The sequence below is a fragment of the Passer domesticus genome, chromosome 8, assembly GCF_036417665.1.
Source record: "Passer domesticus isolate bPasDom1 chromosome 8, bPasDom1.hap1, whole genome shotgun sequence".
Taxonomy (NCBI): Eukaryota; Metazoa; Chordata; class Aves; order Passeriformes; family Passeridae; genus Passer; species Passer domesticus.
Window position 1 is genome coordinate 38,406,030 of NC_087481.1, and position 15,350 is coordinate 38,421,379.

The following is a 15,350-nucleotide window of genomic DNA, read 5'->3' on the forward strand; positions in this document are numbered from 1 at the left end:
GGAGAGGTACCTGGATGACTCTGGAGTGTGTGTATTTCAGAAAAAGAGGAAGGGAGAGATATTGACCTGACAATACAGAACAAGAGAAACTCGCTTACAAAAAGTTGTGCTTCTCAGTTACCTGATCAATTGTTTAAAGAAGAAGAGGGACTGTTCTGTTTTGCTTGTGGAATGTTGAGGTTGCTCCCCAGTGGGATTTCATAATGGCAAATAGTATTAAAAAAATAAACTGCCAGAGAAATTCTCCCACCCTTAGCTTCCACAAAAGTTTGCATTTGACATAAATAAAAATTTTTCAGTTTCGAATTGGGATCCAAGTCATCAGTTGCACAGCTTTACAGTGGCAGTGCTGTCTACCTGGCTTCATGCTATGCTTGTTCAGAAGGCAAATACTTAGGACTACTTTATAGCTCTTATAAGCCCTGGTGAGTCTGACAAAGAAGGAACAAGTTCCCATCTGTGTGGGCTGGAGTCAAACTGCTGTGGAAATTCAGACTCACTCTTGAGGAGAGGTGAGATAAAATGGACTCTTTTTCTGACAGCACAGCCAATTCTCCTTCCCTCTGGAAGCCAGCAGCAGGGTTAACTGCCCCAGTCTGTCTGGCACCTACTCCAGTCATCCCTCCACGTGTCTTAGAGGCTTGAAATTGCTATGTCTAAACCAAAGGCAAATGCCACCATGGATTGGGCTGGCCAGCATGACTGCATATGGTTGTCAAAACCCAGGTCTGATAGCTTGTGAAGCAGCCCCACCACAGTGAGCAGGCTAAATATTAGAGTGGTCTCCTACCACTGGATACCATAGTCATATCCCCAAAAAACACTTGGGCCTTTATATCTGAAGTATTTGCTATTTACTCCCACAGAGAGGTCAGAGCAAACAAATAGCACTGACTTCTTGGGAGCCCAGTCTGAACTAAAGCAGTTTGGGGGTGCCTGGATCTGCAGCTCTGACACAGGCTCAGCTGCAGGAGCAGCTGGAGTGCAGTGCAATAATAGGAAATCTTCTGGCTGAGCACCAGCCGTTCTCTGCTGACAAGCTGCAGGCTGAAGGGTAGGTCTCACTGTCCTGGGGAATGCTTGCTATGCAGGATTCACCTCTCCAAGAGAAATGCCTGGGGAGCTGATTAAGCTTGGTAGATTTTTTTATGGTTTTAGGGTGTTCTGATTTTTGAATGTTTAGCACCTGGTTTCCATAGAGCTGTGAAGCAGAAAATCAGAATGAGAGCACATAGCTGATGTCAGAGATAAGTGTTTCCTTGGTGTCTCTACACTTCAGGTGTCTGTACCACCTGAAAAACACCTGTAACACTGTCCCAGTCCATAGCCCTCTCTCACTCCAGGGTTTCCTTCCAGTTTAGCTGCACAAACCAAATCTTGCTTACCACTTTTCCTTCTCCCCACAGGATAGTTGGTGGGGACCAGACTGGCCCGTGGCTCCAGCGTTCCCCTTCTCCAGGGCAGCGAGTGCTCTCTCCACCATCTGCGCCCACCCCCTCAGCACAGTTACTCAGCTCTGAACCAGCAGGAGCCCCAGCCACCACCACACAGCCCTCACAGGCATGGAGGTCACAGAGGCACCTGGAGAGCCTCACGTCCCCACCGGACAGCGAGGCCTACTACGGCGAGACAGACAGCGATGCTGACAATGTGGCGCAGGAGAAGCACCGCCGCGCTCGCAGGAAGAGCCCACGCTCCCCACCTGACAGCACCACCGGCCGGGCGGATGCACCTCAGGACGAGGTGTCCCTGTCTGAACAGAGTGGCTACGAGAGCATGCCGGAGGCTGCTGCGCAGGGAGGGGCAGAGCTGGCCAGCTCCAGCGGGGTGGCCAAGAGGGAGATTGTCTGCCTGCCTGGCAGTCGCACAGACACTCCGTTCTCAGACAGCGAGGGACAGCTGCGGCCGCCATCAGCAGAGGGACGGGAGCCTTCTCCAGAGGCAATGCTCCTGCCCCACGCCACCAAGGCTATCCGAGCGGAACGCCATCTCATCCCCATGGTGGGGCCAGTGGAACATCCCATTGACGAAGACCTAACCACCACTTATACAGAGAAAGCCAAGCAGGCCAGTAAGTCCTCTAAACTGCCATTCACCCATGCCTTTTCCTTGTGCTGGATTCTCCTTCCAAAAGTCTGATTCCTGCAAATGCCAGGTGGGTTAGCTCCTCTAGCTTACAAAGGAGTCAAGTCAGACCTGCAGAGAACAGGGCTTCCTGCTGCAGCTTTGGCCCTGGGGTATACCTCACCCAAGGCATCCTAAGAAAAAGATAAGATAAAGGGTCTGGGGCCAGGCGTCTGGGAGTCACTCACAGAGGCAGCAGCCATTCAACCAGATGTGCTGTAGTACCTCTATGTGCTGGAAAAAGGATGGATGTCATTGGTTTCTTCAACACTTTGGGCTAAGAAGACTCAGGTGACATGATGGTGTCAGGAAATAACTTGGAGGTTAAATTTTCCTGGCTTTCCAGAGATCTTATGGAAGCTCAGTTTGCTCCTTAGCTACCTGTGTGTTAAGCACAGAACACTCATTTCAAGAGGCTCCCAATGAGCCCTCTGTTCACTTCAGCTCTCCATGGACACAGAGGCATGCAGTATTACACAATTAAGAATGATGAGAGATAATTTGTAGCTGCAAAAGAGTCTTGTCAGAAACTGATTTATTTCTCTCACCCTGTCCATCTCAGGGAGGGACTCTTCTACATCAACTTTCCCTGCAGGCACTCACTCCAGCAAGAATGCCCAGGTCTGGCTAGTAGCAGCTGGTCAGTTCAGGTAGAATTTGTAATTTTTTAGGTGTTGGCCGTGGAGGGTTGCCAGCTAGGACAGGCAGGAGACAGTAAATTAGCTCTTGAAACAGTTCCTTGTAGTGCCATCCCTGATAGTCAAGACCTTTCCATGTGGAATAAAGTACTGAAAAATGTAGTGTAGTATATGGGTGATGGACCTGAAGTGACCTTGATTGTGGGTATCTTTCCTGATTTCTGCTACACATAGAGTATTTAAAGCAAAAACATGAGGGCAGAACAAAGTGTTATCTGATTTCACAGTTGTGATCTATCTAGTAATAATAAAAACAAGGTAATCATAAACTTATTTTCATATATATGCCTTAGTGTACTATAACTCACTACATTTCTCTGAGCCTGAAAATAAAGCAGGTTTTTAAAAAGTGACTTTAAAAAAGTGACAGAATGGAAAACAGAGACACGGAAAAGTTACTAGACTGAATCAGAAAGAAAACTTGGATTCTAACTTCTGATCCGCTGCTTCAAATGCTAGACATTTTACCCAGGACAGATAATACTGCAAGGCAATTATTAAACCTCTATTTTATCCTTGGGGTAAATATTCTTTTATCTGTTCTGCCTAAGGAGTCCTGTAGAGGTAACTTTCAAACCTAGGTGCTTCCTTCAGACAGGGCACTGTCCTACTGCTCTTTCCACTGTTACGAGGGGAGGCTCAGTTGGATCCCTTATGTCTTGCTCTGCTGGGCAGTGCACCTGACCTGATGCCTTGTTCTACTTCTTCCTAGTCTTTAGCTCTCATTTTCCTTAGGATAGGAAAAAAATCAGCAATTTCAGGCTCCCTAAAGATGAAGCTATTTTTTCCCCCTCTGAATAATGTACAGGCATGAGGTGAATGTTGAGAAAGGCATGTTCAGCTGCTCCCTGCCACCCGATAGTCCTAGCAGTAGAAGAGCAATTGCTTTACATCAAGACTTATTTCCATGGACGGCATCAGTACAGAGGGATCCCAGAAAAACTATGTATTTAATTCAGAGCATTTCTGATGGCAAGATAATATCCCATGGCAGGAGATGATGCAACAATATTGCCAGCTGGAGTTAGGGTTCCCAGAAGCACTGAGGTAATATTTTATTCTCCTATCACTCCTTCACTGCTCACCCTCTTTTTGGTTTATGTTTGGCCAGGGGTGTACTTCTGTTGGAGTTACTCTGCCAGGGATGGTAACTCACAGGGTCTTTTCTTGCATTAGGGATCTTATCAGTAAATGAGAAGGCAAAATTCTACATCCTGATCCTGCTGGAGCAGAGCAGCCATTAAACCAGAAGTCCAGTTCAGCAGCCAGTGACTGTGAGGGAAGCAAGCAAGTAAGGAAGAGGGATGGAAGGTGTTCATTACGTGGTGAACAGAGCTAAAGAACACCTATACCTAGAATAAACACAGGTATAAACACAGCTGGAGGATGGGGGACTGCTGAGCTGCACTGGCTCCATGGGAGGCTGCTTGGACTGGCATGGGGGGACCTGGTAGAGCATCTCTTGCCAGAAAGGTGTAGCCTTGGTCAGGATGTCTGGGCTAGCATTGCTCCAGCTCCTACAGCTGCTCGAGGCTCCCATGAAGACAGCAGCATTTAAAGCTCTGCTTTTCCTTAGCAATATCCACAGTAGCCTACTCTGGGACACAGACACTCCTGGGTTTTGCTAAACAGGAATGTGAAATAATGGTTTAGAAGTCAGGCAGGGTTTTAAAACCTATGTTAGCTTCAGGAAGTGACTTGGACTATCAGTTCTGAGAGCCTAAGTATCAATATACAGGCAGGAGACATTTAAGAGCCATTGTGAATACCTATGCAGATGGCTGCCTTTTGAAACACTATTTAAATATATTCCCAGTGCATCTGCTAATACACCCTCCTTGCCTTGCCACAGCCTTCTTCTCCCATCACTGCATGACAAGAATGTGAAAAACTGATTTTTGTTTTGCTGGGACTGTTCCCTATATGGTTCCTTATCCTTTCTTTCTAGAATGTACTACTTTCTCATGTCTGCTCTGATGTTTACTTCAGTTTTGGGGGTATTTCTCTTATCCTTTGTTTTAATTCTTTCTACCTTTTCACTGTCATTTTTAAGCTCCAGAGACTGTCTCCCTTTCCCACTACTCCCTGCACCTCAAGCAAACAGAACTGAAGGTACATTATTTCTAGATGAGTATTTAGAACCATCAAACTTCTATATGAATAACTGAAATCCCAAAAAAAGAACAGAGATACATAATAATTCTTTTGCACATCACCAAGAGTGGCAACTGACATTCTTCACTGCTCTGTTGCCCTGCAAGGATCTCAGTAACACTGCTACTGCTGTCAGCTCTTGGGTTTTCAGTAGCTTTGTTCTTTACTTCCTATCTCTATACAGAAAATACAAATTAAAAACTTTACATCAGTTTCAGGAGGTTAGCAGAAAGTGGGAGCTTGTGGCAGGGAGAATCAGACTATAGTTGTCACAAGTAATTGCAAGTGAGGTTTTTTGGTTTTCCATAGGTTCTGCAGTCTTTCTCTTCTCACCCCACCTTTGGAGGCTTGGGATTCATCTGTAGCCACAGTTGCTTCTTCTCAGCCACTTGTGCTCTCTGAGGTGCACTGTATTTTCACCCCATCCTGAATCATCTCACAGGACAAAAGGCTCAGCCTTTCTCACAACTGGAAATAGGATAGACATACCAGGACAGCAGTCTATTCCTAACTTGCTATCACACAGTGTCAGAGAAAGAAGTGCTTCAAAATATCTTAATTTAAACTTATCTGCTGAACTATTTTTAGTTCCTAGGATTCAAGAGCCTCTCCATGTATGGTAGAGGAAGGGAGGAAAAACTGGGTGGGGAAATTTCCTCCTCTGCTTTATATGGGCCTGGCTGCCTGTGCAGAGTCATCAAAGTTACTACATTCCATATCAGAAAAGGAAATCCTTCTTGTTTAAAGCGGATGTACAGCAGCATCACTTGGAAAGATAGGATGCTTATAAATAAGTGGCCTATTCATCAGCAGGTCATAGAGATTACCTCTTCTAAGAGTGACTGCAGCCACATTTCTCTGCAGAGGGGGTGAGTGCAGCAAGCCATCTCTCAGCCCATTACAACTGGTATAGAACAAGGTGAAGTATCTGAATGGCAGTTTGAAGTTATTGCACCACATTTTCTATTTGGCTTTCAGCTTTGACAGTTGTAACTCTAATGACCACAGTCACGTGTCTGTTAGACTAACTGGTTTTGTCATTCACTGCAGTCTAGGAGACCAATGGGTTTAGGATAATAGCCTACTACTACTGCATCCTACATGCCTTAAAGTAAAATAGAAAAGCAATCTGCTTATATCAGGAGATTAAAATTAGTTGCCTGAACTATTGATCTTACAGAAGTCTGTTCCTAGCAGTGTGAAGCCATGCTGAATCACCCTTGGCCCTTGCCACTCAGTGAGCAGCCAGCCATTTGGAAAACAAGGACAACCGCTTCCATGGTTGAATCACAGATGGAGAGACTGATCTCATTTCAGCATGCATGAAACTGCAAATTGCTTCCGCTTGGGAAATCAGTTTGCATACACTCCAGTAGCAGTTTAGTTGTATGTGTTTGTTTAAGAAAATAAATACTTCATAACTGTCATTCATCTTAGAATTCTCTGCCACTTGGAAGGCATTTATTAAAGACTAGAGAGATAAAAGACTAGAAAGAGGCATCTAGAGCCCTCTTTCTCCACCTTAAGGGTTGAGTACAACATTTGATCTTGTTCCTTCAGTTTATGTCCTTCTGTGGAAAGCAGAGGTAATATTTTTCAGGCTGATATACTAACAGGGCAGAAGCCAGATTATAAACTACTGTCTTATTGCCTGTCTCAGCTAGTGTGGATGAATTTTTCATTCCTTCTTGAGTCATCTCATAATTGTCACAAGTAATTTGCCATCTTCCTCAGGTATTCTTACTGGAGACCTCCAGAATCATTCCCTCAGGCATCACTCTTGTCCAGCATTTCAATGAGGATGTTGTGGGTTGCAGCACTGGAAGTAAAGCTGATAGAGCTCTGCTGTGCTCTACCTTTACACCTCACTGCAATCCTGCTGCCCCAGAGCCTGACAGAGACATGAATTTAGCTGAACATGTGTTAGCTCAAGATAAATCTAGCTGCAGATAATATTCTCTAGGAGGGGAGAGATCTTTAGCATTTGAAGACGTATGGAGGAAAACTATGTGATCCCTGAAATGAAAAGGTGTATACTCTCATTTGTTCTAGTATTTCTACTGTAAGAGATATAATTTGAAGCACCTTTTTAAAAATATCAGTTACTCAGACATTACTTCTATGTAATTATTGTCAGCACAAGGACTCTGACTCTGGGTCACAGTTCCTCAGACATGATCAGAGGTCATTCATCATCCTGCTGCTTGTGAAGCACTGTCAGAGTTTGCTTCCAAGCTGACACTTCCATGGTCCTTGCAGAGCCCCAGTTAGTGATTTTTCAGACTTGTTGTCCCATATGTTAAGTTAACATAGCCTGGCCTTGCACATGCACTTCTACTCTGACTTAGATTGTGTAAGGCTGATGGGAAACAATGTCATTAAATCAAAATTTTGCCAATAGCTCAGATCACAGAGGTGATTAAAGCAATAATCACACTGAAACAGCTATACGTATAACCCCACAGACTGTCTTAATCAAGCTGGTAGTTTTAGATTCCAGGGTTCTGACATATTAGTTGAAAGAATTTGTAATGCAAACAGACAACAGGAGTCCCTTTCCCCATCCAGTTGTTTCCATCAGTTCTGAAAGTGATATGGGACAAGGTTGCTGACAAGGTATGGACAAGTCTGCTCAGGGACAGCACTGAAATGTTTTTGAGACAAAGTGGTAGTGATGGATGAGGGAGAGGCATAAAAGGGTGAGGTATAAAAGGACTTTGACAAGAAGTGATTAAACAACAGCCATTACTCAAGAGAAGTGAGAGAAAATTATAGCTAGGAAGGAGAAAGCTGTCAACCTGGCTAATATTTGTTCTTCAGTTTCACTTAAACCCATTGTAGGAAGGGACATCAGTTTGCTGGGAAATGTGTAAAGCTTTACTGTCATCAGTATCTATCACTTACATGAACTAAGAATCTCTTTGCAGAAAGAAACAGGAGCAGAAACAGGGGCAAGTAGATTCAGCATATCTTGGTACACTGACTATACTGAAAGAAAAGGCTCAGTCAGCTTCTCTGTAGAGGTCAAATGTAAGGAATTAATGAAACTTGTATCAGAATGGTCCTCAGTCCTTGCCAAGTACCTTGGAATAACGAGAAGAGTCTCAGGGAAAAAGACCAATAATATACCCTTACAGCAGACATAGGCTGTGACAATAAGAAAAAATAATCATTTAGCTTCAATTAGGTGCATGAAGTAATTTTTTGTGCATATTTGCAGAAAACAAAATGAAAAGTAAAATCAGCATGGACTAACAAAAAGCAGAAAGTCTTTGACCTGCTCAGTAAGATAAGACTTCATGGCTGAAAGAATAACATGAACACAGTATATACTGACTTCTATAATATACTTGATACAGTTCCACATGACTTTTCCAATGAGAGAAATATGGATGAGATAAGACTACCGTAAGGTGACCACACAATTGGCTAAGAATAGAACAGAAAACATCACTATTAATGGCTCATGATGTCAGATGAGCTAACTGGCTAAATTGGTAGTAGTGTTTCACTGGCCTCTGAATCTAACAGGACTACCTCTATATTTTCACCCACAGAGCTTTAAACACTAACGTCAATCAAAGGTCCTCTCCACCTCAATGTTATATGACTGGCAAGGAGACAGATGATAAAAAATCCCAACCCTCTTCTCTTCTGTCAGTGGATCTTATCCTCTGGCTGCATCTAGACGGAACAAGCAGCATGTACTGTGGGGCACACCACAGCCCCAAAACTGCTGTTACTCAGATCTGGAACGTAGCTGAGACACCTTGCAGCTTCTCTCTGGTTTTTCTTCCCAGAGAAACCCAGGTGTGTGGGGGACACAGGGGAGGGAAGGGGGTTACCTGGACTGAGGAGCTCAAAAGTGTTCCCAGGTATACCACTATTGTCTTCCTATCTGCTTTTTTCAGATGCTAATTCTTGCTAGTGAAGCTTTGTAAATGTGGCTGTTTCTCTTGGGTGTTGTACCTAGCAAGCAGTAACAGGAAATAGCAATAATACCATTTTTAATGGGTGTCACAGGGATTCAGTGGAGATTGCTGTGTATTAATTGGCAGATGACATAACACATGGAAGATATACAATTGTCTCATGAAAGGCTAGAATTTTTAACATAGCAGGAGCTTGAATAGTTGCAGAAAATTACTAAAATCGACTGGTTAATGAGACTATATGGCAAGTGGATTAATCAAGTCCACATAGTGAGATGGTGAACATATACTTGTCTGTATTACTGGAGTAGATGTTGGATAGACAGAAAGACAAAGATGTGATCAATCAGTGGTATCCTGCTGTCAGACATCAACTTTGTAAGCAGCAGACTTAGCAGATCCTGGCATCCTTTTAATTGATGTTTTGTATTTGATATCTCATTCTCTCATGTCTAGTAAATGCAAATCTGTCTGTCTCTCACATTCAAAATGAGAAAGCATTTGTGTGTATGTGCTCTTCAGTTTTTGATGCCTAATTAAGACTGCACTCAGGCTTCTCACTTCTTATGGTGAGGTGTCTCTCCTCTGCTGAGCCTCCTATTTCCATGTAAACTTGTAGGAGCATTGTATCTTTGTGACTTCAGACTCTTAAAATTAGCAAATGGAATCAAAAGCTATTAGCATGAAAAGGGTAAGATCAAAAGACGTGCAGCATTGACTGCATAAACCTTTCATAGGAAATTGGGCTAAAACTGCAAAAGACAGATTCACTGGTACATTCAACGGTGCTGTCCTGGCAAAAGAAAGTTCTCCTTTAGGAGAAGGCTATGTAGGGAATATCCAGGGCCCAGGTGTGAGCTGTCAGCACAGAGAAACTGGCCATGTGTGCTATCTTTTGCACTTTTGCACTTACTTTTCCATCCAGCTCAGAAAGAAGAGCAAACTATCACCCAGCTGAGAGATTTTTTTGAATGAACAAGCTATTCAAGTCTCCAGCAGGATACCATGAGACTACGATATTGCAGCCATGCACGGTGATGTCTCTACACAATGAATGGGCATGGTTTTTTTTCCCCTGGGCTGTTAACTTACCTTCAGAAAAGCCTGTCTGTTTCTTTCTGTTTTTCCAAAACCAGGAGATTGCAGTGGGGCAGTGTTTCACTGGCACACTTAAAATCACTAGGCATTTAAGAAGAAATACTGGTTTGACAAGTATTTTAACTATTTAACCTCAGATACATGCTAAAGTGTTGCAGACTTGAGCAGGACTGCAGCATTTGTCTGTAGCATCCTGAATTGGAACTGAAGCCATATCTGTGTTTTATATTATGCACAGGTTATGTGATAGAAGTGTGCAAATATCCAAGAATTACAAATATTTCCTATTCCAAGAGTTTTAGCTTTACTTTGAGGGAAAAGAATATATACTCCTCTGCTTAACTGTTTGCAATTTAAATACTGATCAAAGCTTTAAAGGTTGAAACTTTCAACAGGGAAATACTCAGAAGGTCAATATAACCTATCCAAATCTCATTTTGAAAGGACTTCAGGTATGTAAAGTATGAGATGTCTGTAGCCTCTAATGACTTACTGAGATATTTGCAACATTAGCCATGGAAAAATTACTTTGTCTAACATAAATAGCTGGAAGAACAAAATTCGAGGTGACCGCATATGAAAAAAGCAGTTGACAAGTAGCATTTCATCAGAGAGGAACAGGCTCTTTATCTCTAGCAGTAGCAGATTACTATTTTTTATAGTAATGGCTTTTCTAGAATTCGGTCTTGGTAATAAAATTTACCATTTTTTGTTTTGTAGAGAACATGAACATTATCTGACCTCATGTAAGCCTGCTTGTTCAGTAGCTTGCCTAGGCATTAAAATGCCTTCTTTTAATGAAGTCTGATCTTGAAAAGATTTGTACTTTTCAACACTTCTACTGTAATTAGTAATGACAATCGTTTCACTTCAGTGAAACTTAGTTAAGAGGAAAACTTCCATAGGCTTTGCTTAATAGAAATTTTTCCTTTTTGTGGATTTTTTCCAACAAAATTCAGTGTATACATGAAATAAGTGCTTTAGATGTTAACAAAAAGTTAACAGAATTTATGGGAGTTTTATAGCCCTTCCTTTTACTCTTTTATCTATTCTATTTGAATGTTCTTACAAGAGACAGAGCTGTATTTTCATTTCAGTGGTATGTATCAATATTACAAGGTTTCCCCAAAGAGACATATATATACATATATCCCAATATGTGTAAATATTCATCAAAGAAGAGACTGAGCCACTTTCATTGCTCTTGCTCTAAGAGGCTCTGTATGACACGACAGGTCTCTGTACAGCAGTGTTCCCTTGTGGGAGTTGTCTTCTTGGTGTGCAGTGATGGCTGCTGGATTTCAGCATGTATGGTCAGACCTTTGTTTTTCCACTCTCTCTAACACTGGAAATGGTCTGCCAAGGCTGCAGAATTGCTAAGGCTGGGGCTGCTGGGAGGGAGAGTCATGGGAGGGTGTCCCTTGGCCACAGCTCTGGGATTGTCTCACAGGAGCTATTGCTTGAGCACAGAAAGGAGTGGTAAGACAGGACCTAGACAAAGTGTGAAGAGATGCTGAGCAGGCCACAACTGCAGAGATCTGCAGACTTCCCAGCACCATCTATTCCCTTCCTTCCCATCCAACACAGTCCTCACTATCAGCATCTTATCTTTCAACACCTCACAGTCTCCTGAGCTGGAGCTCTGAATGGTACTGCCAAAACACCACTCCCTGGTTTCCAAACACTGTCATCCTCCCTGGGCACAACCATGCTTTCAGTGTAGGTAACAGCCTCTGCTGGTTTAATTCAGCTAAACAACTTCACTGCAGGCATCCAGAATCCTAATGCTCCTCTGTTAAATGTTCCTCAGTTGTGTACACAACAGAAACTGAATCATGGACTGGTTCTCCTCAGACATGGAAGAAAACTATATACACAGGAAAGCCCCTGCTCTCTCTTTTCTTCCTCTTTACCTGGAGCTGAGCGCTCTCTGAGAGTTTCAGGCAAGGAAAGTTATTTTTCTCCTGTGCAAGTTTCTTCTGCCTCTCCATGTTGGACATGCACAGTGTGTTAGTTTTATCTCTCTGAAGGGCTCTTTGGCACAGAAATGCTGGACATTGAGGCATTGGTAACACTAACTTGAAGCCTGCACCTTTCTAGCCTAAAGTGTGCACCATAGAAGCTGTGATAATATTGAGTATATTTGCTTATTTAAAAATAAAAAATAGGAGTTTCTCCATACAGGGAGTACAGGGAGGGGGATAGAATAAGTTTAAGTGCCAGGTGACAATGTCCATCACACTGCTCAGTGATGAAGCCATGAAGACAAAAATAGACCAAGTGACCTCATGGCTTTCAGCAGCAAAGCCTACGAGACAAAAGAGAGGCTTTAAAAGGCTTGTGGGCTGATAGCAAAGAGCTTGGACATCTCAGAGTTTTGGTTCTGCTCCAGAAGAGCTTTGCTTTGCTCGTCTCTCCTTGTCTCTCTTTCTGTTTATGGGGAGTTGTGAATTAAATGGGCTTTGTGACATGCCCAGTTCTCCAGGTCTGGACTCTACTTTCTCAAGCTTGGATCAGCCTTATGCAGGTACAAATCTTTTCTTTTCTTTTCTTTTCTTTTCTTTTCTTTTCTTTTCTTTTCTTTTCTTTTCTTTTCTTTTCTTTTCTTTTCTTTTCTTTTCTTTTCTTTTCTTTTCTTTTCTTTTCTTTTCTTTTCTCTTTTCTTCTTTTCTCTTCTCTTCTCTTCTCTTCTCTTCTCTTCTCTTCTCTTCTCTTCTCTTCTCTTCTCTTCTCTTCTCTTCTCTTCTCTTCTCTTCTCTTCTCTTCTCTTCTCTTCTCTCCTTTCTTCCTTCTTTCCTTTCCTCTACTTTTTTTAGTCTACTCTCCTTACCCCATTCTTTTGCCTATTCTGATTTAATTCTTGCTCTTTACCTTCTACAAGTAATCTGAGGAAGATTTTTCTTCCTGTTTTTTCTTAAACTGTTATGGAAGATTGTAGCTTGAATAGCATGACCATTTTTCTGTGGGGAGAACTGGTGTAATTAGTCGTGTGCTTTAGCCTTTGATGAGGAGAAAGGTAGGAAGAAGAAAGGGAGGTGAGAAGCAGGTCCCAGAGGGCCCTATTTGCCAGCTCCTTTAGAGCACAGGACAGTTCAGAGCAACTTTCTAGGGAAGTTGTACATGAATCCTAATGCTGAGCTAGGACTACAGGCTGGTGGAGTTAAAGCCAAGACCAACTTCTGTTACATTTTCTCTGCCAGTATTTGCTAGCCCAGAGTTTAGAGTTGGCACTTCCATGGTAGTCTGCTGTCAGAAAGGGCTGTGCAGACATCTCTTTGAATGGTGTTGCTCCCTATCTGGTAGCTCCTGATGCTAGAAATCCTCCTCTGAGTCACTCAGCCAGAGTTTCCATATTCTGCACTTGACTAAGATTTTGTGGTGCTGCTCTTTCTCCTTGTAAACTTAGAAGCAAAATACCACCAGGTGAGGTATAGCTTTTAGTAAGATTGTTTGTAGCAGCTTCCCTTATTTTCTCCATTGTCAACAACCCCCAGAGACCCAGGCATGCAGATTTGTAAATGAAATGGGCAGACCTTCAGGGACTGTAGTTTGTTTCTACCATGGAGAGCAGGTCTTTGAAGGCAAGTCTGTGACTGCCCTGAAGAACACTAAACGGACTGTGCATCCACATGATGTGATCTCAAACCACAGAATTATCCTTGCTGAAATCCCAAAGCAGCAGCATGTGCTATGGACAGGCTGCAAACTTTGAGAGCTTCCTGGAAGGATGACTGCTTTGCAAATCAACACTTTATTTTCAGCATGGGGTGGAAAGGGAATCTCTTTCTGCTGTGGTTACACTGATGCAGTATTGAATGATGATGCCACAATTGTGTAGACTAGAAAGGTTTTGGGAGACTGCAGTCCTCAGGCAAACTAGTAAACTTCTTAACTAAGCTCCCTGTCCCTCACTACAAGAGACTCTGTGACATTAACAGGTTGACATTGAATGAATGCTTTGTGATAAAATGATCAGAAGTGAGATCCTGAGAGGACTGAGCAGCTTCCATCATCTCTTGAGCTAACATTATCCTTCAGCACTGCCTTGCTGCTCTCCTCTCCTCTCCTCTCCTCTCCTCTCCTCTCCTCTCCTCTCCTCTCCTCTCCTCTCCTCTCCTCTCCTCTCCTCTCCTCTCCTCTCCTCTCCTCTCCTCTCCTCTCCTCTCCTCTCCTCTCCTCTCCTCTCCTCTCCTCTCCTCTCCTCTCCTCTCCTCTCCTCTCCTCTCCTCTCCTCTCCTCTCCTCTCCTCTCCTCTCCTCTCCCTTCAGCACAGCAGAATTTATTACATCTCTCTTGGGAATGTAAGGGCTGGACAAGGTGGTTTTCTTGACAAATTATTAGATATGTGCAGTGGATGGTTGTTTCATGTGTGCTCTCATGTTGGGAAAAAGACAATGGAAAAGGGTGAAACAAAAGGCATCACAAATTAGTCTTGTTTAGGTATGTGGGGCTTTTTTTCTGTGCAAGGCTAGTGCTGACTTCTGTCACTTCAACAGTGATTCAAGGCATGTCCATACTTTCAATAGGGCAGAGAGGTCTGGTTTTACTATTGAATCTTGTTCACTACCTGCTTTCCCTGCACACAAAGACAGAGGATGCAATGTTCCTCCCTGGGGCTTTACTGACCATGGAAAATGATTATCCCACACTTTTATGTCCATGTCCCAACAGGTGGTGTCTTTTCCAAGTAAGCCTGCCTAAGTGGATTTCCTTCTGGTCTGGCTGATCAGTTGTGGGGATCTGGGATTCTTACTCTGGAGAAAATACTCTTCTTTCTTGCCAGGCATGGAGCACAGGGAAGAGACTGCAGCAAGGATGAAATCATTCTTCCTTTGCCTCCTGCAGTGGCAGGGCTGCTGCAGAGCAAGCAGCCCTACACACAGTGCTGCTGCACAACACTGACTGTAGCTGACATTGCAGGGCTTAGATCAGGAGCAGCCCTGCTGTGCCTGCAGAGCACCTCTCCTTTTGCACACATGCAATCCTCTATATGGTAGAAGGAACAGAAAGCAGGGCTCCTCCTTCAGGGTGATAAATAAATGGTAAAAATTTCCACAAGCAAGGACAAGCACTACAAAAACATCAGGGTCTCTTGTTCACATGCTTCAGAAATAGGAAATTCCAGGTCTAATGAGGAAACTTAGACTGGCCATCAGAGTGGGAGGAGCTCCCTCCCTACACCTGCATTGACTTCTTGCATTGTGTTTGCAGGGAAAGAGAAAACTGCTCCTGATTTTCTACCAACAGTTTATAAAGACACCGTTTATAAAGACAGTTTATATAACCAGCAAAAGTGGAATGAAAAAGAAGGGCAAGGGATGTGTTTCCTCTTACGTGCACTAGA

The 15,350-nt window shown here is 43.2% G+C and overlaps 1 protein-coding gene and 1 long non-coding RNA gene across 3 annotated transcripts in view; one reads left to right on the forward strand and one right to left on the reverse strand.

Moving 5' to 3' along the window:
• Positions 1-15,350, forward strand: part of SYNPO2L (synaptopodin 2 like) — a 36,946-nt gene that overhangs the window by 17,012 nt on the left and 4,584 nt on the right. Inside the window, exon 3 of the mRNA XM_064430532.1 lies at positions 1,407-2,071. Within this exon, the coding sequence (XP_064286602.1) occupies positions 1,407-2,071 (665 nt within the window). The remainder of the gene's footprint in view (positions 1-1,406; positions 2,072-15,350) is intronic.
• LOC135306480 (uncharacterized) overlaps positions 1-15,350 on the reverse strand; it is a 58,981-nt gene that overhangs the window by 8,818 nt on the left and 34,813 nt on the right. The window contains exons 3-4 of one of the 2 annotated variants that reach the window (XR_010367293.1): positions 10,001-10,087; positions 8,865-8,945 (exon numbers count right to left, since the gene is read on the reverse strand). The exons of the other annotated variant lie outside the window; for it this stretch is intronic. This is a non-coding gene — a long non-coding RNA (uncharacterized LOC135306480). Of the gene's footprint in view, positions 1-8,864; positions 8,946-10,000; positions 10,088-15,350 lie in introns of those variants that run through there. 2 annotated transcript variants of the gene reach the window in all.